Below are 26683 nucleotides of genomic sequence, written 5' to 3' on the forward strand. Positions count from 1 at the left end.
TTTAATTCATGGTAAACAAATAACTTATTACAGTGTTTATGGACAGTGCACTTCTTATTCAAACACTATGAATTTTGTTACCAAAGCATGGTGTTTCAGGCATCAGGGCAAATGACATTTGACATGTCTTTTATTGTTTGTTCAAAATGTTAATTTCCATATTTCCATTTCTGAAGAAATGTAAACTAAATTGGTTGGTAAACTTTAAATTTACTCTAAAAATTTATCCATTTCCCTCCTCCCCAATCCTGGGTGAAATAATATTTAGCTTCTTTAAGAATATAATGGTAATTTCTAATGCACACAGCCTGGCCTAGCTGATGTGTTTAATAACTATCATCTGTGTCCTTTTGACTAATAAATAGCACTGTTTCCTGCTGTCAAAAAATGGAGTGAAATACATGTGCATCTGAGAGAAAAATCAAATTCATCCCTTCCCAGACAATCAATCAAAATTGACAGGCCCTTTAACGTACAATTTGTAGAGCACTGTAGTTTTAAAATGGGAATTGTCTGTAACATGTAGCTAGAAGCCTGTGTGGTTTTAACATTTGACAAAGGCACATCCACTGAATGGAAAAACCGTGGTAATATATTGTTTAAGGGGCTTTAAGAAAATACCTTTTCCCAAGTAGGACTTCATCTTTAAAGCTAGACATCATAAAAAGATGTCAGGATTTGCGTGTAAACAAATAATGCATCATCTTTTATTCTATATTTAATGCATTCAATCGTCTGCTTCCTTGGTCTTTGAACTTTGTTCCCCAACCAGGTTTTCCCACGTTAAAACACACAGTGGCCTGTTTGTCAACATAACTAAAACAAAGTCTCTCTAAAAGAATTTAGTTAACTTCAGTACATCATGTAGGTAAGCAAAAGAAGATAGTGAAGGTATTTGAATTAAGAAATGAATCTAATCATTTTAGCCCAGTTATCTTGATTTTGATGTGTTTTAAGCAGAAATTTTAATTTATATTAGACAATGTCAAAAAGCTCTTAGCATTTATAAATGCTCAGTCCCTGCAAGTTAAAAATCCTGGCTCACAGTTCCCGCTCTGGGTCTTAGGCGGCACTTTTCAATCATTTCTCGCTGCTAATTTTGGTGTCACCCTCATTTCTTTTTAAAAGATTCATTTTGAGCAAATTTGTAAATGGCCCTGATGTGTTCTACAATTTAGTCAATTACTGTTTCAGCCTGCAAGCCTCCTGGGAAACGCAACATACATGGCCTGAAGGTACGAATTTCAATAATTGTTTCAGTAAAGTTAGATGGATTTGTAATGCTGTGTTCCACTTATTGAAATGTCAAATAAAACTGCACTTTTTTGAGTTCTGACAAGCAGATTTTTTTTTTATGAGTGTGGGACAAAGATTCATCTGCTTCGTATTGGCTGCAATATCTGAGTGTTGTATACAGTTGTATTAAAAACTGAAATGTGTTTTGTTTCTTCCCTTTGTTAATAAGCTTCTTACATATTAACTCTGCTATTAGTACCAATTTGCAAAGAGGTCTTTTGAAGGGAGAAACACCATATTCATTTGATTTAATTAATTTATATAACCTGTCAAGCACACAACCAAGTTGCAATGAAATCCTTTCGGGACATTTATTCAATTCATTCATATATACTTACTAACTTTCTACTGTAATCATACATATGTTCTCCATTCTGAATTGCAGGAAACTATCGGATAATTTGTATAAAATGATTGTTTATCTCTTAATGCATGTCTTAAAGGGAATAAAATGGCAGTCTTACTGCGTATTTCTGTTTTTCTGTATTATTTAATTAAGGATTTAAAATGTAAGGAAATAGTATACTGAAACCCATCAGTTATATAGTATCCTAACCTACATACAGACAAGACCTCAATGATGGGTATGCCTAGCAACAAGCTAATTAACCTTCATAGTGAAATGAGAAATTCATGGCAAATTACAGGTTAATTAGAATGGTGTCCTCTGAACGCAAACGACTGATAGAGATTCTTTCCCTGCCTGCAGGTAAATACACGAGCAGGGTCTGCTAATAATAGCAGCTCAGCAGTCTCGGATTCCCTTCCAAGCAATAGGTAAGAGTCAATAGTGGATGTGGATGTTTTTTATTAAAACAAAATGGAACATGAGAACTGATTGGTGCATAGTAATTAATGGTATCAAACTTGAAATGTCAGATAACTTCATCAGTATGATTTTTGGGAGCGAAGGAGCACAATGGGAAAGAAAAAATAATGTAACCTGCCCTGTAGAACTTGTTACACTCCTATTACAGGTGTTCAGTAAACCTATTTTCTGCCGATAGAACTGTGCCTTTATGGGATATTTCAGATGGCTTCATCCTTCATATGACATTGACATACTGTATATGGTTGAGCCAGAAGTTTTAGTTATTTAGCAGGCTTAGTCATTCACTGGATATCTAATTCAAAGTGGTTTTGCTGAAAAATTTGGTCCTGTTAGGTTTGATGCTCAATTTAATAACCTTGCTAGCATGGGCTGGGATTTTGGAAGGATTCTAAGGGTATTAAACTCCCAGATACCACCAAAATGCAATGCGATTTGGCTGTCTAACTCCCTTAGATTTCTTTCAAAATTCTAGCTGTGGATTTAATATTACATCTTATTGCCTGTGAATGAGAGAACTGTTTAATATTGGAAAGTAGCTTCTACTGCACCACAGTACAGCCTTGTAATTCAAAGGCTCAGTATTTTAATTGGAATTTATACATTTTATAGTGCCCTTTCTACATAGCCCTGCACCAAATGTGTCCCCTTTTCTTTTTAAAAACCCTCTTTTAAACAAGTTGACAAAGAACAATACAAGCATGTTAAGATACGACCTGTTCACACTTGAGTGGAAGCAGTCTTCTGTTGGTACCTGCTAATATTGCAGTCCTATTTTCTTGATATTTGTGGTGCCACCTAGTTATCCTCTGGGGAGAGCAGAAGTACGTTACAACATTGGAGACAACGCAAAGATCATGATACAGTATGTAGCCAGACTCTGCAAGCCCCAAAACCACTTAAGGTGCCCCAGTCAGTGAGCACCGTTAGAGACCTTGACAAAAGAAAAATCAAGCACTTTAGGCAAGTCTGCTTTGGAGAAATCGTGGTTGCAGTAACTCAGTGACATATGCTGAGTATCACAATTGTGAAGATGCGATCCACGTCCTTTAGAAGAAAATATTTACTGTTTTCACTAGCCTACGTTGTACACTAAGCTAAGTAAATACTTTTCCTCTCCTTAGCATTCAGTAGTTTTCAGTATGCCATGTACTCTGAGATGGTTCTCAAAGTGCACTGAAAACGAGTCTTCTAGAAGATTGCGTCATCTTGTCTTGGTTAATTGCCATTCCGTTTCCAAAACCTTTTGCACTAGGAGTTGTGTTTTTGAAGTAATTGAAAGTCTCTCTTTGTTTCATGTTCACAAATTGTTAGTCCTGAGAGATGACAAGATCAACTTGTGTTTCCTTGGAAAACTTAATCTTTCTTTAAAGTAGTCTGGGAACAAAAGGCCTATTGAAGAACAAAGCCACCAAATATGAAGTCTCTGTTTTCACTGTTCCTGTTAGTAGTGATCTATGATCAGACACATGCACCTTTCAAGATTATATTATTGTGTTTGGTTGTTTTTTTTTTTTTTAAAGTTCACTAATCTGTCTGAGAGGATATTTCTAGTGGTACTGTTGTCTAGGCTGTATGTTGTGTGGGAGGATGAGGAGATCAGGTTGTCAGGAAAACAGGGGGACGCCTTGATATTTTGGGAGAGGAAATTACCTTGGAATCAATTATAGCAATGCATATTTCATTTTTGCAAAATAGTCTTCAGTTACCAAAAACACAAATACAACTGCAGCAGTTAGTTGTGAATATCCCACTAGAAGTGTAATGTCTGTGACTATAACTAATCCAAGATGGCTGGTACATGAGACAATTGTGTTGAAAAAGGGAGAGGCTATAAAAACAAATTGAAGTGGAAATAAAATTTCTTCTTTCTAAACACACAGACAGGGGTGCTGGAACAATTTTTATAGTGGGGGTGCGGAGAGCCATTTAACCAAACTGTAAACCCTGTATATAATGGAAACCACTTCAAGCCAGGGTGTGTGGTAGCATCCCCAACACCCCTAATTCCAGCACCTATGCATGTAGAGGATGGGTTAATTAGATTCTGGCAAACACTTTCCAATTAGGCTGTGTAAGACACGTATATTAAACTGGGTTCTGAGCACCTACTGTTCTCTTAAAATCTGTGGGTGTTGGAGGTTCTCAGAAAATCCATCTAGTTTTGTTTAGGTGCTAAGTATGGATTTAGGGACCTTACTTTAAACACCTAAGGATGAAAATCTTGACCATATACTTGAATTTTTACCACAGACAAAGCACCACTTTTATACTTACTTTCAAGTATTAAAAAATAATTGTAATCCAGTCAGAAGTTTGATCTCTTTAGCCCTCCATGGTAGTCCATATTTTACTTAGTTTTTGACAGACCAATCATTGCATATATGTAATCTGAACTTCTTGTATATTCTAATAAAATGAGCGTGCTCTCTGGAAAGGCATCATGCTATGCATCATGCTGGTACTTCTTCATTGCTATTTCATTTATTTCATGTAGTCAAGTTTCCAAAAGCTAAGAGCTTCAATTAAGAATTTAAGTTTACGGCTCAGAGTGAAATGGTACCAATATTGTTCTTAATTTTTTTTATTTGTATTTTCTAAAACTTGCCCTGACATCTCCAAGTTTCTGTGACTGCACAAAATATATATTTTAGAACCTTCATGTGCAGGTTCCACTATATCATCTGTGGTGTTTTAAAATATTTTGACTTATATTTTATGGTGAAATACAACAAAGATTTCTCCAACGAATTTATCATAACCACTTTCAGGGCACTTCCCATGCTAGATTGGTGATGAAATCAAGAGGAAGGATAAAAATGAATTGTGACTTCCTCAGGCTTTCTGGAGTTTTGGTAGTACTTTATTTATATTACAGTGGTGCCAAGAGACTCCAACCAATGTTGGGGCCCCATTGTTCATACACATAAGAAGACAGTCCCTGTCCTGAAGAGCTTACAGTCTCAATAAATAAAACAGACACAGGAAGGATGTTTTCCCCATTTTGCAAATGAGGAAGTGAGACACCGAGAAATTTAGTGATTTGCCCAAAAGAAGTTCGTGTCAGAGCCAGGAATTGAAACCTAATCTCCTGAGTCCCAGTCTAACCTTAAGTCTTGCCCTAACCCGAAGACTATCCTTCCTCTTAAGTGTTTTGCTTTTAATTTATACATTTTTTCCCCTAGTCAAATGATTAAATTTTGCCCTCCATGCAACCCTGTTGTCTTCAGTGGGTATACAGTGGCTTTTTTCATTAGAAGACATTTGGGTTTGGACCATATTTTTCTTGTAAATTTATCTGAACCTCCCTAAATTCTGGGGCTGCACAAGTTCAGAGATGTCTAGTTGTGGTGCTTGATCTATTATAACGAAGGGGCTGGCTGTGAAATACAGATCCAGTTTTGGAATCCCAACACCTTAAAAAATGAAGATGTACCTTTCAAGTCTGAGGGCTAGTCTACACTGGCAATGCTAAAGCCACCTCCACGAGGGGCGTAGAGGTGCACTGTCTACACTGGCACTTTACAGCGCTGAAACTTGCTCCACTCAGGTGGATGTTTTTTCACACCCTGGAGCCAGAAGGTTGCAGTGCTGTAAATTGCCAGTGTAGACAAGCCCTGAGTCTGTTTCTGCTCAGAACAAGTCATCTTATCTGCTGTACTCTGTTGAAGATGGACTTTAAAATGAGCAGGATTTATAAAAATACAGCAGTCTACAGTAAACATTATGGGCTGAATTCATCAATGGTTTAAGCTGTTTCAGCTCCTTTGACATCAGTGCAGTTGTGCCAGCTTATGCCAGTGGTCAGTTTGGCCCAGTGATCTCTGCTGAGGAGGTCAGTTCCTCATACATAAAGTATATTGCATCTGAAGAAGTGGTGTTTTACCCACGAAAGCTTGTGCCCAAATAAATCTGTTAGTCTTTAAGGTGCCACCAGACTCCTTGTTGTTTTTATAAAGTATATTAACCATCTCATTGTAACACATTGTGGTTGAGTAACACAGGCCTACATTTATAAATTACTGAATCTGCCTTTATAGCTTAATGTATTGGTAAACAGAGATATAATTCATACTGTGTACATTTTAAGGTATCAAGAGATGAGACCTTACTGGGTTTTGAACTGAGCCATGCAGCCAAGGAAAACTGAAGTAAAACCTTGTGTTTTTTGGTACTTTTTTATAAAACATTTGCTGGCGAGGGTAGCTTTGTTTTATTGACAAATGTTAGGCTGTATTTTGAAGAGTAGGATGGTCAAATGTCTGTCGTTATCTAAACTGCTTTGTAAAAGTGAAATAAATCTTGATAATCTTGAATTTTCATTCTTTCTGGACTTTTGGCTTATGCTGTTTGAGAAATATCAGGCTCGGTCTGTGTTGCATAAAGTAAAACATATTCAGCATGCCTAACCATAAGCAAAGGTGCTGTTTTGTTGGGGGATACGGTTTCAACTCAATTTCATAGACTGAAACTGTAGTCATGGAAAACAATTGTTTTGTATTTTTCAGCTTAAAGAAGTCTTCTGCAGAACTGAAGAAAATATTAGCTAATGGCCAGGTAGGTGCATTAAAATTCAGACTTGGGTACATGTATGACTTGTTACTGCCTATCTACCACTGTGATTGGCATACTACGTATAAGTGGAGAGATGCTTACTGCTCATTTAGTTGTAATGTTCCCTTTTTAAAACTGAGGTGGAGAGACCATGAAAACCTTCATGATATGGATGAGTTATGTGTCTTGATTTACTTTGATTGCCATAGCAATTTGCTTCCCATTTCTCAAAAGGTGAGAATCAGATTTAGCTCCGAATGAATTTAAGCACCTCACACACACATTGCACTGCAGCCACAATTTAGGGGAAGAAAGTTAATCAGCTTTGAGTAACTGAATCAGCTGCTCAGTTGCTAGAATGACCTTTGTATTTTCAGGGCAGTAGGCACATAAATATTTAGCAGGCTTTTGCAAGTGGCAAGAGAGAAAATTCCTTCTTATATTGTTTGGAGCTGCATCATATGCTGCATTATCAGAGTAAAGTTGTGGAAGACTTCCTTATCACCTACTCTTTTCTGCTCCAGGCATTCAGATCCTGATATCCAGACCTAAATAGTTTACACTTTCAATTGATGGACCAATGGACCCTTTAGGGCAGTCATTTCTCACCAGTTTTGATTCAAATAGATAGATCCAAAGTTGTATAATGACTTTAAATATACACTGCTAAATTAAGCTACCTAAAAGAATACCGAATTCTTCAGTAGCAACATAAATAAGTTTTAATGTTTGTCATAGTGAACCCCCTTTGATAGCCTTGGAGGCAGGCACTTGTCCATTGCCATCAAGCTTGCCTATTAGGCTGTATTGACTGAGACATCTGTGTCACCGCAAATAAAAGACTCTTATTGATTTTCTTAACTGTTGTTCACTTCCCCTCCATGTTTCGAAGGCTGAAATCTTAATTATCTCAGATCCGTATTCAGTGCCTTCACACAGTGACCTCTCCAAGTCTCATTGGCATTTCATGAATCAAGTAGTTGTAGTTGAACGTGTCAAGAAGATAAAGGCTGGTCTTCATGCTTGTCCTTCAGTATCACCTGTAACACGGTGATCTAATAAATGAGAGTGCCTCTTTAAAAGGTGATTCTAACAGCATCAGCACTGCAGCCTTGCTTATTTGGCACTGAATCCTTTGAATACAGCTTGGAATATATTTTTAAGCTTGTCAGCATTCCTAATACAAAGCCATATATGAACAAATTGATTCTTGCCAGGAAGGTCTGTTTATAATTTTAAAATATTTATAAAATAGCCAAACAGATAACTTTAAATTATATGAGTACCAAAAACATGCTTTTGAGCTTTTTAGTGAAATTTGGCAAATACTAATCCATAATATAAGAGAGAGCCATTTGGGAATAATTTTTAGAAAATGGAATAAGTGAACATGAATAAGATCACATAATCATGAATGGGTGAATAACCTGAATCTGACATTTTGACTTGTTGAAAGAAATAGAAATAAAGGCATTTTGCACAGCTGGATTTTAAAAAGTTAAAGGTTACCTATTTTAAAAATTCTCCTATGTAAGGAAATAAAATAGCTAAAATCTATTAGTGATAGTAAAGATTTGACTTATGCCCATCAAAGAAAATAAATTCAGAATTAGTGTTTTAATGCTACCCTTAATTCGCCATGCTGTGATAAGGGACTAGACTGTAAATCTCCAAAGAGGAAATGCTCTCTATTATATTGCATACCTTTTGTTATTCAGTAATTAGGCACAACTATATAAACTGGGACAGATTTTTGTTTTAACTTTGACTTTCCTTTCATTTTGGAGTTTGTCACACTTAGCATTAGTTTAACATAGTTTTTTGTGTGGTTTATGTTTTCAAGCATTAATGATGATATTCCTTTCCACTAGCCTCCACTTAGGTTTAATAAGAAATTCATATTAATCATTAAAAGAAGGGGACATGATTCTTCAAGATAATCAAATATTGGCAGGTTAGAAATAGCTTTCTGCCTAGGTTCATTGATATAGGTTATGTGATATAAATATTTATTTCTTTTCTGTCACTCAGAGTAAATGCCACCAATTGATTCAGCATTGATATAGTGTCAACAGTTCATAAGAAACATTTGACTGGCTTGTGTTTTCCGATTAGTCTCCGCTCTATAAAGTGGGATTTACTAAATCTCTTCAATTGTCTGCTCACAGAGTGTGACTGCTTTCTGAAACCATTACTACTTCGATTTGTAAAGCAAAGGTACAGCTATAGGACTTTGCTTCTGTCAGAGCTTTACATATAAAATAAGGATTAATTGAGCATTTTGCTTTTAATGATTTACAAGAGAATAGACACTGAGTCTTTCAGAGACAGCAGGTATAAACAAAGAGTGTTTTGTTTGCTGACCCATAATTGAAATCTGTTTTCACTTTTTCATTAATTCTGTTAATATCGGCATCCAATCAAGTTTGGCTTTGAAAGTTTAATATTCCAGGCCTTGCTGTGGAGTCATTGTTTTTATGTTATCATTTTGTGATTGAGGATTCAGTTTTCCCAGTAAAATACATAACTCACTAGGTATTTTTTGACATCTTTATTTGTTTCAATAAATCAAGCTTTATGTCTGTAAGGTTTTCTGGTGTATATTTGCTCCACCCCAATATCTATTTCACCATCAGTTCTGCGCTGATCCTTTGTGCGTAACTGTCAAGGAATGGTACCAGAGTGACAGTGAAAGGCATGCAGAGTGAAAGTGGTGTAACATCACAGCAAAGATATGGCTAAGATTATTCACTTTTTACCAGTTAGCCAAATGCAGAAGAAAAGGGAAAACATTGGTATAAAATAACCCTTTGCTGTTTCTTACAAAATACGCTTGCATAATTACACGGGGAAAAAAAACCTCCCAGAAGAGCTAATATATAGTTAGTTATGGCTATCTAGGTTTTCTGTGTTTCTCACAGATCTGTTGTTTACAATAGAGTCTAAAGATGTATCTAGTATCTCACCCTGTGCCTAGTATCTCACCCTGTGTGAGGTGCCGATGCAATATTTTAAGAGGGGAGAATTCCTTGCAATTTTTTCCTCTTGGGTTGCATTTTTTGGTGAAATATAATTATCAGAGTTTTCAGCCTTAGTTTTAATACTTAATTGGCCTTTGGGTACTAATCTTTATATATCTTGAAGATTTGTGGTGCAGACTTAACTGCAAATAGACAATTTATGTGGACGTAACTTCTGCTTCAATGTACTTCCGTTTATCTCAGATCTCACAAGCGTCAACCTTGGAAATATATAGGAGAATAAATATTTCCTTTGATAAGCGAGTTGGTTGAAGAGCAGAACAAAATATTTAAAGCTTCACTGTTAGTGATTCAAAAACAGATTATTTTTAATCAATTAAAAACTCAATTTTTTGCTGTTGAAACTTGCTGAAAGTTGACATTTTAGAGGTTTTTATTGCATGTAGCACTTAAGGCCCAACTCTGCTCCTATCTTCAATGGTGTAGAATAAGGCTTTTGGAGTGGGATTTTCAAAAGCGCTGAAGCGACAAGTAACTGAGGTCCACTCACCACTGTGTGCCCCCTTGTGGCCAGGCATGGCATAACAGCTCTCACCAGGCTAGTGCCCCCTACTGATGGTCACTCTGGCACTGTGGTGATTTCTCTGTCAATGACTCAGCCTTCTGGCTAGGTCACAGTCTTTAGTCCACCCTTTATGGGGTCACAGTTGTCCAAATTAAAAATTCCCCCAAAAATGTCTTACCTCAAAAACAGAACCTTCTACCCTCCCGGGGGCTATTCCTCAGCCTCCCTCCTGTTTGATCAGGGTCTCTGCCAGGCCTCCCAGCCTGGAGACCTTCTCCCCTCCTGCAGGAGCCTTCTTGCTCCCTGCAGTCACTACAGATATAGTGGCAGTTTCCTGGGCTTCTCCCCTTTCACTGCCCCTTCCTGCTCTGAACTTCCAACCTTTATAAGAACCTCCCTCCAGCTCTTTCCCCAGCTGAGCTTTATCCCTACTTAAACCTGGCTTCTTTTACACAGGAATCACCTGATTCTTCTCAGGTGCAGCCCATTCTTTAATCAAGGTTGACTTAGCCTCAGGCACTCCAGCCCACATAGAGCAAAACACCCTGTTATACAATGTAAGAGCACAAGTCCCATTTGATTTTTGGTGGGATTTGTGCTTCTGAGTTACTCAGGTGTTTTTGAAAATCTCACCATTGGTTAATAAAATTAGCAGGAAGTTTTTTAGTAGCTGGAACAACTTGCACAAAATTAATAATTTGGTGTCAAACAGAATATAAATAATCCAAGAAATGAGTCTTTTTTTAAGATTTTGTGGTAGATTGCTAACAATATAATTTAAAATCTGAAACTATCCAATCTTGATTACTTTCTATTACTGTTCATCAATTTAGCATCCCTATCTTAGTTTAGGAGACATTACTGTGGACCAAAATTTATCATAATTGAAAGAGTTGTTTTAAAATAGACATACACTATTGTCAAAAATGGCTTTGGTGCTTTTGAATACTAAATTGCCTTATTTAGGATGTCCAGTGTAATATTCACTTTTGTATAGGAGAAGTGGGGTTCCTGGTTTTCAATCTGATCCAGTAAGTCAACAAACAAAACTGAACTAAGCTTTTATACAATATAAAAGAACCAAAATTCCCATGTTCACAACGCACGAAATTTCCTGGTGTCGGGAGAGCAGACCCTAAAGCTCCATGTGGCTTCGGGGGTCTTCACAGGCTCTGACTTCCCACCACCCTGTCTGGAAACTTGTCTCTGGGAGCACTAAGCATCCAAGGTAGCAATTTATTGTATAACTCAAGGAAAATTGTGTGTGCTCAGCACCAATTAAAACCAAATTTTTATTTGTTGCAGGATTGTGGCCTTAATTAAGCATTTGTATATAAACTGTAGCAATTCTATCGATACAGACATATCATCCAATTAGTATCAATTATGCTGATTCTACACTGAACTGTAAATGGACCCAAGTAAACTTTTCTGGCCATATTTAAGATGACAATGTTGGCTGGTTTGCTTCCTCCCCCTCACAACTTTGGCTTTGGTTATGTGCAGTGCTGGAGACCCCTTTCCTATCAGTATCTGTGACCTGACCCTCTTGAGCTATGTTATATCATTCCATTTTGACACCTTTTATCAAACTTTAATGAAATGACCCAGGCAAACAAATTGTCATTAAACTTTCCATCACTTTGTCCCTTGGTATCGTCTTTTATAAATTGGACAGCAAATGTTGTATTGATCTTCTCGTTCTTGCAGCTGAACTTGAAATGACCCAGACTGCTTGTTGTTTATGGCCTAGAGTTGCTTTTCCTTGACATTTCCATCCACAGCATGACATCTTTCTTGTTTTTCTTTCTTTCTTGTGGAGATGAATGAACAAGACATACAATATCGAGATGTCCTCGGTCATGGCAATGGAGGCACAGTCTACAAGTGAGTGTTGCATTTCGCTTAAATTTCTTGAAAAGAAAATTTAGCAAATCTTTCTCCCTCAGGTGTGCAGTATGATGGTGGATGGCCTTTGCTGACATATGATAAAAGACCTTAAAATACAATATATGTAATTTAGGCTTTTCTAGGCATTCTCTTTTTCACATTTGCCTTCCAGATCTTTCGAAATACTGGTTTCTAGGTGCTATGAGGACTGGTGTGTTTTTATTATCTTCTTCATATTTAGAGTTGAATCACTCCTGGGTGACAAGTTAATGGTCCACAAGTGCAAGTTTAACTGGCCTGAAGCATAATGCATTTTTCCTTCCCTCTTTTTAATACTGTTGTTCTTGCTTGCTTACCATACCCGTTGCTAGTTCATTGCTTGCAGTGACACCAATTGGATGCAAAGCTGTTATGATACCATTGCTCTGCTTTTCTGCAGCACTACAAAATTAGTAACCCTCCCCCATTTCTGTTGTATCCACTTCCCTCTCCTGTAAGAAGCTCCATACACAGACTGATGAATATGTTAAGTTATAAACTCCCCCAAATTTTGGTAGTGATGCTTATACCCTGAAGCCAGTTTTAATTTTAATATTGTAAAGATTATAATAGCAAAGAAATAGTTTTCTCAACGGGAAAGTCTTTCTCATACGTAGTGCAAAGTTTAAACTACATAATGTAATATCTGGTACTTAATAGTCTGCAGTGGTGTATGAAAAATATTCCGCTAGGAATTAAAAAATCCATACTTTGTAAGAAAGCCCTGAGGGAGTAATAAAGGTTTCCTCCAGAGAGCTATTTACCATATACAGAAACATGGCATCCCATTTTGATCTTGTTTATGCCTTACACATTTTAACTTTGATATTAACGTTTTTAAAAAAAGTTTTTAAAACCACATCACATTTATTTTATTTTTTAATTGGCCGCCAACTTTGCTAAGCTCCTGCTTTCTGTCTCCTAACATGAATTTTAATAAAAATGCGTTTTGGAGTCATTATCAGAGAAAATCCAGATTTGTTATGAATCTTAACAGATTTCCAAAATCAAGTCAACCTAGTGCATGGAAGGCGGTACAAAGACCTTCTATCATGTTCTCTTATTTGTCTTCTGGATATTACTTATTCTCTAGACCCGTAGATTTCAAACATATGTTTTGTAGTAGTGATATGCTTTTTCTCTTTATATTGGGGAGAGATCGTGGATTGATGCACTTTACAGATCAATCTATGGCTGCTGCTTCTTTGGAGAGAGTTGCTTTTCTTCTTTCTCAACTGGAGGATGAGAGCACAAACCGTTCTGGAGCGAGGATTGTTCTTAGAGAGAGAATGGATGAAGGGTGTGTGGGGAGATTGGAACTTCAAGGTCAGGACCAGACATAGTGAAGGAGAACTCATGTTTTGTTGCTTGTGGAGGGCATGGAGGACCATTTTAAAAAGGAAAATCTTAGTATCCAAGTTCCACTCATTAAAACCACATTTCTCATTGTTTCCCAATATTAGATCACCTTCTTGGAGGAAGTGGATCTAATAAGGCGCAAGCAAGGGGATATTGTCAGCAGGCACTATTCTTAGCCTTGTGCAGGATAAAAGATTTACCATTGTCGTCATTCTCTAAGATCTGATTGGAGCCTCAGCATGATTGTCTAGTACAAATTGGCAGGATTGTTGCACAGTACATAATTGCAAAAGGACACTTTGGCACATGGCCTTGTTAACCAAGTATCAGAGTAACAGCCGTGTTAGTCTGTATTCACAAAAAGTATGTAGGCCTGCTGATCTCACCATATTTGCTTAACACTGTTTCAGAAATACAGACGTGTCTGTGTCTCTTGCTTCTGCATCCTTAACATAGAACATGGGGTGCGCTTGTCACACACAGACGCCTTGTATGTATGTTATACATATACCTTGGTTGTGCTGTGGCCTTCACACCCACGCTGTTTGTGCATCACCTGACAAAGTGTGTTATGGAGTTGATTAAAGAGACTGAAATCCTACTACTGCCCCTCTAAGAGAAGGCAGAAGATAGTGATGGAAGAAACATGGCTGGCATCAGTGGGGAAGGAGAGAGGCTAAATAAAGTGTGGAGAACGGAAAGCAGTGATGGCAAAGTAGAAAGAAGAGAGGGTGAAAGAGGTGGGGTGGGAGCGGGAACTGCTATGAGGTGTTAGCATAACTAAAGCTTGATCCGTAGCCCACTGAAGTTGATACTAATGGGCTTTGCATCAGGACCTAATGGTGTACTTAGCTGCTGCCCTGCTCCTAAGGGATGGCTGCATTTTAGGCACAATGTGTGTATGTAGTTTATAAAGTACTGTGACATCCCTGGGGGTGGAAGCTTTTATATACATGTCAGATATTTGTATAATATTGCCACATGTACAACACATGTTCCATAGAATCCATATAGGAAACTTGGATAAAACACTAGGCAGCGTCAGTTCTGCCTGGCATGCCTTTGATGTTCTCTATTCTTCTAGGTCACGAATGGACAGATAAAGCAAAAATGGCATGAAAGGGGAGGCGTGGCACTTCTGGCAGCTCCTCTGCATGATAGTTCTTGGGTGGGCTGTGATGATGCCAGTGTCTGTCTTGTAAGGGTTTTTGGATATCTTGATTTGATATAAACTGGCTTTCCAAGGAATGATGTTTTTTTGGTGGAAAAATTTGAAACCTCCTCTGAGCCTAGGAGAACATTCTTTTTTTGTTTTCCTTTTTTCATTGTCTTTTGTTTGTGTGTTTTAAAATATAAAAAATGCCCACTGTAGTAGCTAGTTGATTTTTTTCTCATAAGCCGGCAATGTTCCATCCTGCTCCAGAGAAAGTCTACCCATGCTGTCTTGAGATCAGACTTACCATTCCTAAGGTTTGGTTTTACCATACACCCAAATAATAACAGAGCATAAACCTCAGCCCAAATTTCCTCTCCAAGCCCAACTGTTGCTAAGATATCCATTTCTGTAGGATCTCCCTGTGTTTGCTCCTAGATGTCCCCACTTACTCTTTCATTCTGGGGGAGTTACTAGCGACTGCTGTTATAAGAAGTCAGCAGAGTTAACTTTGTGTCTTTATACAGTTTGTTGTAAAGCTGGCCTACGTTTTTCAAAACTAAAAATTTCGATAGAATTTCGAAGTCATGAAAATTGGTAGAAATGAATATTGATGTTTGGATATATATTTTGGGGTGTTTGATTATGGTCCTGTGATGTGTTCCATATAAAATCAGTAAAACTTTCTTGTATTAGAGCATTTGCCTTTCTGTAGTGGGAATTGGTTCTTCCTTGCCAAAGAAGCATACATGTTGTATGAGCCAATAAGAAATTGCAAAATGTAATATGTACAGGTGGCTGGATTGCACTCCAGTAATGGATAGCAACTCACATGTATTTGATTCCAGTAAATCAATGAGCATTTGTCAGATAAAATTAATTACAAATGTTTGACTCTCTCAGTCTACCAGCATTCCATACGATAGGTTTGTTTCAGAAGGTAGCATACATGGTATTGATTTGAATGTAAAGAATGAGCGGGTATGTGTAGGTATCTTTTCCTTGTTTAATTTTTGTCTTTCTATAACTTCATACTAAGTCGTATCCATTATGGCAATGATATATTATCAGCATTCAGCAAACAAGATAGCATGTCGCAGGTTGCTGAGCAGAAATTTTCAGCTTCTGTTTCCACGTGAATTAACTATTATTGAAGTAGTTTATTGAGATTGAAGTATTGATCACTTTTCATGCTAACCTTGGCTTAAGGGAAGAGAGAGGAGGTGTTTTCGTTCTCTTTGGAAGACACTGTGTTTCATTAGAAAATATATATAGTTCATTTATTTAGGTTTTTTATAGCCTCCACTATTTTACTGCTTGGAGAAGGGGTAGCTTGGCTTTATTTTTATGATAGTATAATTATACTTCAGAAATGCACTTGGTTACTGTGTGTAGCAAAATTGTTCCAGTGTATTGGCTTGGCCAATATTGCTATACAAACAACTTTTCAGTCAATTGAGTCTGGCAAAAATCAATACTTTATAGCAATATTTCTAGTAAGAACTTGCTGAATCTGAATGTTTTTTCTTCTCTTTAAAGAAAAGGGATTTTATAATTGCTTGACTTCCTTTTAAAATTATTTTCTACTGCTTTTTGATGCACTATTTTCTTAATTAAGGAATGATAAGCAGCTACAGAGTTCAATCACTGCAAACACAATTAAGTGTTCTTGCTTTTTTTGAATGCATATAGTATGTAGCTCCGGTACTTTGTTGGGAGTACGCTCCTTACTTTGAATAAAGCTTGTTGAAAAGTTATTTGGAAGTTCAAAATAAATAATAATCCTTCCACCATTCTAGTCTGTTTTCATCATTAAGCCACTTGGATTTGCTCTTTGTATTCACTAATTTTAGGCCCAGTTCTGTGAGGTCTTTTGTACCCTCAGCTGCCATTGATTTCAGTGAGAGTTGAGGGTGCAGAATTGGGTCTGATATAGTTGTGGTGGTGGATTTATTAACTTTCCAGTTTTATAACAGTCTTTCTAATTTTTCCTCAGTTATTTTATAAAAGTTGATATGATGGAGAGTACAGGCTCTTGGCTGCTGCACAGCAGAAGAAAATATTTGTATACTACTGCATCTAGGGTATTTACTTAAATTGCTTTTTTGAAAAATAATTCACTGGAAAGTCCAAAAGGCATTTAAAGTGTGTGTCTTTCTGCTACGTTTTTTACCTCTATCATAGGTTCCAGAGCTCTGAGAGGCCATGTTTTTGTAAGACTGCTTCCTTACTTTAGTGAAATATTATGTTAACATTTTGATTCACAATGTTATGTGTAAACTCTGCTGCGGAGTCTGAGCAATAGCTGCACTAAATTATTGAGAACCAAAATACTGTATAAGTATGTATTTATAATGTAAATATTATATAGAAATGGTATTTGCCACTGGCAAATAATTGTTTTGTAATATTTTTCACCTGCATGGCACTTCTCAAGTTTCACAGTTCTCCTACTAGATGCTGAAACAAAATCATACAGCATATTTTTAATTTCATATTTTTTCATTTCAGCTTTTTAAATGCAGGTAAAGAAATGTCAAATGTTCAAATAAAATTAGAATTCCCTTAGGTTACAGTCAGTATAGTGTTTTAAAATGTTTGGAGTATTAAAAATATGTTTTGTGTATGGTGTATGAATCTACGAGTTTCTTCTAGATTGGTAAACCATAATAAATTGTACAGTAAAGTTATCTAAAATCTGTGAGTAAAATGTATTGGTCATCATATCACTCAAAATTTTGTTAAATCAGACAATTTCATTATTGTTTGCATAATTATGTGGAGGGTCTGGAGAGAGGTGGTTGATCCGCAGGCCAGAAAACTGGTGTGGCTGCAGAAAATGAATATAAATGTGGAGGTTTAATATTTATTTGTGGACAGTGTGTATTTTCAGTTTGCATCAGCAATTCACTTGAGCAATTTTGCTATTCACTTGAGTTGTGTGCTAACTTGAGTATATGTCCATTTGTATATTTTGTATCACAACCACCCTTGGGATAGGTCTTTGTCACATTACACACAACGCATGGCAAAACATCTGGAAGGTTGTCGTCTTGATCAAGTATTTCCCTTCTGAAAGCAGCATATACAAACTGTGCTATTTGAGTGTAATCCTCTGTAGGGTGAGAGGGGAAGCTCACTTCTAGGGTAAAGGAGACGGAGGTTATCCAACCTCCAGAAGCCAGAGTGGTGACAGAATTGTGGCATTACGCCCCATATTCTTCATAGTAATGTTATGATATGATTATGGTATAACTATGATGTATTTTATGCAAGAGAGGTCGTGTAAGGTATCATTGAAAAGGTTCTGATTTACTGAATTTGATTCTCCTATTTGTATGTATGTATCATTTTGGTATCTGAAGTTAGGAATATTGTCTATGCATCTACTACAAATGTGTTTACACCTAGGGAACACCCACTAGGCAGAATGCAATCAGTCTAGATGGCTGGCTGGGAAGGGCCATTAGGGAAAACAAGAGATCTTAGAAGATGTTAATCTCCCACCGGGGAGCCTTTCTGAGGATGCTACAAACAACCTCAGAGTCATGGCTGCTGTGTCCCTACAGGGGCATGTGATCAAGTCATCTGGTACTGGACTCCCATCTTGGAATACCAGTGTTTTTCCACTGACTAGGCATGGCAACCAAGAGGGGAGACAAAGGGTTCCCACCATATTCAAAAGCTATTTAAGGCAGGAAGTGACATCATCGTGGTTCTTCACTGACTTCCCGCCCAAGAACATTGCTGGAAACACCAGAGGAACAAAGACTGGACTAGGGGAGATGGGCTGAACCCAGGCTAGAGGGATTTCTAGCCTGTGAAAGAAATGCCTGGGGTTTTAAGCTGCAAGCAAGTGTAGCTTGCCCTCAAGAATTTCTGCAAACTGCCTAAAACAACAATTAGGGTGAGAATTTGCTACTCATATCCAATCTCTTTAGTATATTAAGCTTAGATTACGTTTTTGTTTATTTGGTAGGTAATCTGCTTTGATCTGTTTGCTAGCCCTTATAATCACTTAAAATCTATCTGTTGTAGTTAGTAAACTTACTTTTGTCTAAAACCAGTGTGTAGAAATCATAACTGGGGGCAGAAAGCTGTTGCATATCTTCCTCTACATTGAGGGAGGGGGCGAATTTCAGGAGCTTACGCTGTACAGTTCCCTGTGCAGCGCAAGATGGTATAATTTTGAGTTTGCACTCCAAAAGGGAGTGCATGCCTTAGGAACTGTGAGGTGCCTTAGCTGAGCCTTCCCATTCAGAGCTGATATCAGCATCTGTGTGTAGCTGCAGCTGGATGTGTCCCTACCTATGTGTGTGCTGGAGGGGGCTTGAGGGCCTGTCATCGCAGTATAGTGTAAAAGGAGTCCAGGCTGGCAAGTCAGGTGGGCTTAGTGGTACCCCAGTTCCAGGAGGAACCCGTCACAAGAATATTTGAGATGTTTGCTGTTTCTTTATGCAATTTGGGCTCTGCAGGGTTTTGCTGTTTTCTTGCTTATCTCAAAGTATTTCTTTGATCAAAGACAGTGATGAATGTATCGTTGTGAAGGGAGTCTAGAGTGCAGATGTGTTCTTCAGAACCAGTAACTTCTTCCAGTATCCTCTTCCAACTTAAATGATGGTGTTGGCCAGACTCCCTAAGTCTGAGTAGTGATTCCACCTCTCCCCATTGTTTGTCATGAGGTTTTTTCACCATCATTGTCCGTTTCATTCTACTTCTATCTATTGCTGTTTGTCTGTCTGTCTGAATAAAGCCATTATAAATTGCCTTTCTGTAGCAATCTCCATCTGAGGATCTCAAAGCACTTTACAAATGTTCATGAATTAATCCTCACAGAATAACGCTGTGAGGAAGGGAAATATAGTCAGAAATTCACAGTATGGAAAATTTAGGCACAGAGTGATTAAATGGTTTGTTCAATGTCCTACAGCAAGCCTATGGCATTGGTAGGCCTAGAAACCAGATCCCTTAATCTTGTATTCTAGCCACTAAACATGCTTCCTTTCTATCCTTACCCATTCTGCTTTATTTTTACATTTCTTGTGGCTATTTTACACCCTATTTTTAGTAATGCTAAAAACCATTGTAACAATAACAGATGAAGTAAATTACAAATGCCCCACACAATGTTATTCTTCTTATCCTTACAGTTTAAACAAGACTGACCAGCGATTGCTGTTCCTTTGTTTGTTTGACCCTAGCATTGCTTGCCTGCCTCATAAAATCTGTTATGCACAAAAGTGCATAAAATGAAGATAAAGTGCCTCCTTCAAGTCTGACAAAAAACATTCCTTTGCAGAATGGTAGTTGCAGTGAAAGTAAATAAATGAACGGACAGCAATCACAGCCTAGTTGATGAAACTGTTCAATTAAAGCACAGGCATTTACATGGTGTAATTTCCCTAAATTGCCAATGAGCCCCTTTAGACACAACCAGTGTTCAAATTGATTTCAGCATTGATTTTGGCTGAAGCTGATAAATTTCTGCTTGTTAGTTAAAGTAATTTTGCAGAAGACTTTGTACTGTGGTATTGAAATGTTCATTTAGCTGATGGTTAAAAGAGGAGTTATTTACAGAGGGCTCTACTATTGTTCTGAGATGGGACAATTCCCCAATCGTCTTCTACTTTTAATTTTTTTAAGCTTCAGTATACCAATCAATAGGTTATTGAAACTGATTAAAAGTTATCCAACCAGCTGCCTCTGGCCCTTTAATTAGAAATGGGATGTTTCTTAAATTAAAGTTGTTTTGTTTACATTGTATACCCATCCTCTAGAAGATTAAGCGAATAGAAACTTAAGTTGCTTTTATTAGGCGTTGTGTAAACGCAATGTAAGTTTTCTCAGCAGCTTCCGTTGCCTTAAAGGGAGCAGCATTCTAGTGGTTAGAAGTAACAGTCTGCTTACTAGATCAGTTGTGGGACTTTCTTGAGCCAAGGCTATGAGTGATGCCAAAGTGATATATAGGGGCTGTCCTTTAGTTGAGATTACTTTTTATAATTCTTTTGTTTATAAAACGTGTGCAATCTGATATGTGCACAGTAGAATGTCCACTTGATGTAAGTTGTGTTAGAACCATATATTGTGAGAATTTACTGGCATTGTGTTTTAACCTGTGACCTTATTCTCACTTCGAATTTTCTGTAAAGAACAGTGAGTGGAACAGAAAAGTCAACAGTAATGTCGTTAATAGCAGGATGCTGGCTTTCCATTTCTTTCCCCTGAAGTTCCTGAGGGGAGAGTGTTCAGTGGTTATTCTGGAATATTAAGATTAACCAGTGATATTTGAACTTGATATAAAACTATCTTCTGGCTACATTCCAGAAACATTTTGATATTATGGACCTTTAAACATTGGCACTCAGATTTTTTGCGGATACAGCTTTTGAGAAAGCAAGATACAAAAGCAAAGATTTCACAAGGGCCTAAAGCTGGCAAGTGGGGAGAATAGCCGGGATCATCTCAAATGTACTTACAAGAAGCTTTTTTAAAAAAATCAATGTAAAACTAGTCTGAATTAAATTTTTAATCTAAATTTTGTGTGAAATTGAGCAGAGATTAAATGGAATCACCAATTCCAGCTGCTGTAGGGAATGCGAGAATAATTTTGTTTGTTTGCCTTATGGTTATCTTTTCTAGGTCTAGGAATTATTGTACAAAACTACTATGCTCCTTAAATAGTTCTCACTCTGTGATTAGGGCATGAACATGTATTTGACCAGAGGCCATGTCAAGGTGAGGACTTAAGGGATCAACCCCACAAAGGGAATTTATGGATCAGTCTCTTTGTCCATGCAGATCTCTTTGCAGGATCAAGATCCTTTTGTGGCTGTGGTGATAGGAATGGACAAGAGAGGTGAGGAAGGGAAAGCAATTTGTGTAAAGGATGACTTCCAGACTTTTGGTCTTTGGATGTGTGTGTGGGGAGGGGGAAAGGAGGATTAAGGAAAGTGGTAATAAATGGAAATGACAGCTGTACAGATGTTGCTTGGATAAATGAGGTGGGGATCCACTTAATCTCATATGCATGTACACTGGCCCTCACCCTCCTTCTCCATATGTGAACTCAAGTATTGTACATTCACTTGGTACTGTTTCTGGTGTTTGTTTTACTCTTTTGAAGAGTTTAGATTTTAGATACAAGCATTTTTTTGGTTCTGTAGTTTAACAACAAATCATTTTGCAATCACTATTCAAGCATTTGTAATAGGATTTTAGACAGAAGGAAGATTGGCATAGATTGCTTTTTGAACTAGCAGAGTCCCCATAAAAGCTTCTTTTTACAACTGCTGTTCACTTTGTATTTCCTGTTTTAACAGCCAGAGAGCCAGGCTAATGTGTTTGTCTATTACAGAAGGCAGCAACAACTGTCAAAGTGTTTATTTCGTAGAAACAATTTGAATCTATTTTTTAGATGGTCATTTTAGAAGGTGACAATGCTATCGTTAAAACTCCTAAAGTCTGACCATTAGCATGAAACACAGTGGTAAATCCGCACACGCACAAAAGCAGTAAACCAAATCTGTGGGTGATTTGCCGCATGTAGTTTGCAGCTGGTGACCGACATGTCATTCTACAATGTGCAACACTTATTTTATTCATCTTACACAATACTGTGACAGAATTGTTTTGCTCTAGGTTATTTCTCATAGGATAAGAAAACATTCAATCTGTTTGACTCTCTTCACAGTTCTTGTGTATGAAGAACTGTTTGCTGATGATGCGTGCTACCAAATGAACTGCTGCTTAGTGTGTAAACATTTACATTCAGAATAAGAAACCAGATGCTCCTGTAGGCATGGGTCTTCCATTGGGTCTTAAATACCTGAGTTTTGAAGGTCTTCACCATTCCTGTCCTTCTGAAAGCCTGTGTTGTGATTCTTTGTCAAGGAGGTTCACACTGTTTTCTCTTTGGAGCCCATCAGCGCTGTTCCTTAGGTGGGCTGATACAGATCTGGGTAAGGCTGAACAGTGTGTATAGCCTTTGTTGAGTGGAAAAATGCCTTTCTCTTGAACAAGTATCCAGGGGACAAATGGTGAGGTGGAGGGAGGGCAGGAGAAAGACAGATGTGTGCACACATAGGAGATGACCTGGAAAGTTTACTTTTCAGATGTCCTGAACATCAGGATAAGAAAAAAATGTTTGCATTATATTCTATTTTACGAGCAAATGCATGTGACTACATTGGGAGAGACGTGCACATCTAAGGACAGAATCTGTCTCTTGTTGATTTGGAAAGGAGAACCTAGTGAATCAAAGATTTTTATATATCCTGTCTCTCTAGTCAAGCTTAAAATCTTGGAGGAACAATTTCCCGCACTCCCAAACTCTTTTTCCCTTAGAAAACTTATTTTTGGCATAGTCAGTGGAACCTATGAAACAAGAACACTGCAATGTTGGAGGACCCATTCCAGTTTTAAGGAGAAAATATAGTATCATTTAGTTAACCATTCTAATACTTGCCAATGAAAAAAATCACAATTTCCATCTGGGTTTTGTCACAGTAAATACTTTTTCAAGAAAAAGAATACTTACGTGGTTTTGGAATTGTTATAGCTATATTTGCTTTTATTAAGGAAGTAGATTTACTGTGTCCTAGCAGAAAGGATTTCCCATATGAAATTGGACGCTGTACTTTTGTTACTGGCTGCAGTACCAGTAGCATGCCTGAATTCAAGGTTAAAAAGACAGGAAACAAAGGGTAGGTATAAATGGTCAGTTTTCAGAATGGAGAGAGGTAAATAGTGGTGTCCCCCAGGGGTCTGTTCTGGGACAAGTCCTATTCAACATACTCATAAATGATGTGGAAAAAGAGGTAAACAGTGAGGTGGCAAAATTTGCAGATGATACAAAATGATTAAAGATAGTTAAGACCCGGGCAGACTGCAAAGAACCACAAAAGGATCTCTCAAAACTGGGAGACTGGGCAACAAAATGGCAGATGAACTTTAATGTTGGTAAATGCAAAGTAATGCACATTGGAAAGCATAATCCTAACTATACATATAAAATGACGGGGTCTAAATTATCTGTTACCACTCAAGAAAGATCTTGGAGTCATTGTGGATAGTTCTCTGAAAACATCCACTCAATATGCAGCGCTAGTCAAAAAAGCTAACAGAATACTGGGAATAATTAAGAAAGGGATAGAAAATAGGACAGAAAGTATCATGTTGCCTCTATATAAATCCATGGTACACCCACATCTTGAATACTGTGTGCATATGTGGTTGCCCCATCTCGAAAAAGAAATATTGGAATTGGAAAAGGTTCAGAAAAGGGCAACAAAAATTATTAGGGGTTTGGAACGGCTTCCGTATGAGGAGAGATTAATAAGACTGGGCCTTTTCAGCTTGGAAAAGAGATGGCTAAGGGGAGATATGATTGAGGACTATAAAATCATGACTGGTGTAGAGAAAGTAGATAAGGAAGTGTTGTTATGAGAAGGAGTAAACGCAAGAACTGGGGGTCACCAAATGAAATTAATAGGCATCAGGTTTAAAACAAACAAAAGGAAGTATTTCTTCACACAACGCACAGTCAACCTGTGGAACTCCTTGCCAGAGGATGTTGTGAAGGCCAAGACCATAACAGGGTTCAAAAAAGAACTAGATAAATTCATGGAGGATCGGTCCATCAATGGCTATTAGCCAGGATGGGCAGGAATGGTGTCCCTAGCCTCTGTTTGCCAGAAGCTGGGAATGGGCGACAGGGGTTGGATCACTTGATGATTACCTATTCTGTTCATTCGACTGGCCACTGTCAAAAGCCAGGATCCTGGGCTAGATGGACCTTTGGTCTTACCCAGTAAGGCCATTCTTATGTTCTTATAAAGTCTATTCATTTGGGGAAAAAACTAGGAACTGGTAGGATTCTACAAGTAATTTAAAAGAATAATTGCGTCTACTGTTTTCGTAGGCATCCCTGACGTATATTATGTGGCAAGAAATACTTAAACCAACAGTCCTCACTTGCCAGGGTTCCTAAAGGAAGTACCATGTTTTGTTCACAGGAACTGTGTTGTCTTGTCAGCTATTAGAAGGATCATCGTTCATGTCGCACCCCTTGTCAGTACCCGGCCCGGGTCAGGGAAGCTAATGATCCAACCAGCAGACCAAATTTGGTGGTGAATCCGGGTCATGAGCCACCTGAGGCACACTGCACATACGCTAAGACGACTGATTGTATACATGTGATTACCCAGGAGATTCTTTCAGGAGCCTGTGCAAGCGGAGAGCACCATTTACCTAGTGCTTAGTGGCCACGTCATTAATGAATTTACACTGTAGCATTACATCATTCTGTCAGTTTTGCAGACGTCAGTTATGTGTATAGCAAGGGGTAGGGAATGACTCATTAGTATAATAGGCAGGCCATGGCTTGTCCTTGAATTGGTTCAGTCTTATACAGTGAATACCTTATTGCTTAGTTTGCATTATTGATGGGGAAAAATAGAAAAGTAGTTTGCTGGACAGAATTCAGGAATGGGAAGCAGGAATTCCTGAATTCGAATCCTGGCTCAGATACTGAGTCCTTCTGTGATACTGCGCAAGTCATTTAACCTTGTGTGCATTAGTTGCCCCATCCCTAACACTGTGGATATAACAGTAATAAATCTTCAGTTCTGTGAGTGAGGTAATATTTAAGTTGCAGATAAGTGTTAAGTTTTTTAAATAATTTGATTATACTAGATTAAAGGTGAACAATTATGGTTTTTAGTTACATATATGCTAAAAGTTTTAAGAAACTTAATATATCTAATCTATGTGCTTCTAATGTGCACATCCCTAAATCATAAACAAACTGAAAATTGTTTCCTCTCTTTCTCATGTGCCAGGAACCAAGTTCAGAGTTCTTTGCTTTTCCTAAAATAAATGATATCACAAACCCTTAAAACACTGTAAGAAAAACATTGCTTAGCTCTACTTTTAGGTATTAACAAACCCCTAACTTTTGCAAGAGGAACAAAGAACTATTATCTTAGGGCATGGCAAGCTTAAAAACACCCAAGACAACCAAACAAAAAAACATTTCATTTCACTTTTGAGACATATTTATTTTTAAGTTTGTGTCTTGTTCTTTTTGGTCTGTTAAATAGCTTTTTAAACTTTTGAGGTGTGAAGTGCTGCAGAAATTTGATGTCTCCATTAAATGTATGGAATTTTTGTATCTTTATCAGAAAAGATCTGATAAACTCTAGATTATTTTATGAATAAGAGTCAGCCTAAACCATCATTAGTTTCTCCCTTTATTTTTCTGTGGTTTAGAGTCCTTCAGGCATAACTAAGCAGGCAGCAGAAGACAGAGACGGGGAAAAAAAAGTTTTTCATATGTAATATAAATTCATATGTTACTGTTGAATCTCAGCTCTTTATTTCCTTGTATTCTTTCCTGTACAAAATTGCTCTTTAGTTTTATTTTGATTTTGTGAGGCATCATCTGGAATTCTTCCCCCAAAATCCCCTCAATGTCCACATTATATTTTTGCTTCTGGGGGAGAAAGGATACACACACCACCCTCCAAAGTTGATCAGAATGTCTCTGATGTTAGCTGGAGGACATTGTTTGACCATCTTTCCTTCTTTACCCAGAATAACTAGCCTCTCCCCACAGACTTGGGCATACTGCCTTAGTAAGGCTCCCTGGGTGAGCTTTTGATTTTTGAAGTAGAGGAGACAAAGTTATGCTGAAGGACTTGGCTTGCATTGGGCCCTTCAGGGCTTTCAGTGTCTAGGGACATGGTTAAGAGCCAAGGTTAATAAAATATTTGACACAACTGTTCCAATCTTGCTTAGAAGCTGTTCACTGTAATAGAAGTAGAGGGCTTAAAATAATGAATGCTGATGGAAATGTGAACCAAGATTTAAATTTCCTTTCTGCAGTGGATATGTTCCAAAATCTGCAGGAGTTGGTCTTTCCTGTGCTTACATAGTGTATTGTTGCTTTCAGCGATCCTCTCTGAATCGCACACTTTTTCACCAATAGAGTGTCCCAAAACGGAAATGTCAGCCATTTC

At 37.7% G+C, this 26683-nt stretch overlaps 1 protein-coding gene across 9 annotated transcripts in view; it reads left to right on the top strand.

Moving 5' to 3' along the window:
* Positions 1–26683, top strand: part of MAP2K5 (mitogen-activated protein kinase kinase 5) — a 212653-nt gene that overhangs the window by 41210 nt on the left and 144760 nt on the right. For all 9 annotated transcript variants that reach the window (XM_073304431.2, XM_073304437.2, XM_073304432.2 and 6 more), the window contains 4 exons: positions 1195–1235; positions 2006–2073; positions 6634–6682; positions 12048–12112. In XM_073304431.2, the coding sequence (XP_073160532.1) occupies positions 1195–1235; positions 2006–2073; positions 6634–6682; positions 12048–12112 (223 nt within the window). The remainder of the gene's footprint in view (positions 1–1194; positions 1236–2005; positions 2074–6633; positions 6683–12047; positions 12113–26683) is intronic.

Source organism: Lepidochelys kempii, chromosome 10 (assembly GCF_965140285.1).
Source record: "Lepidochelys kempii isolate rLepKem1 chromosome 10, rLepKem1.hap1, whole genome shotgun sequence".
Lineage (NCBI taxonomy): Eukaryota > Metazoa > Chordata > Testudines > Cheloniidae > Lepidochelys > Lepidochelys kempii.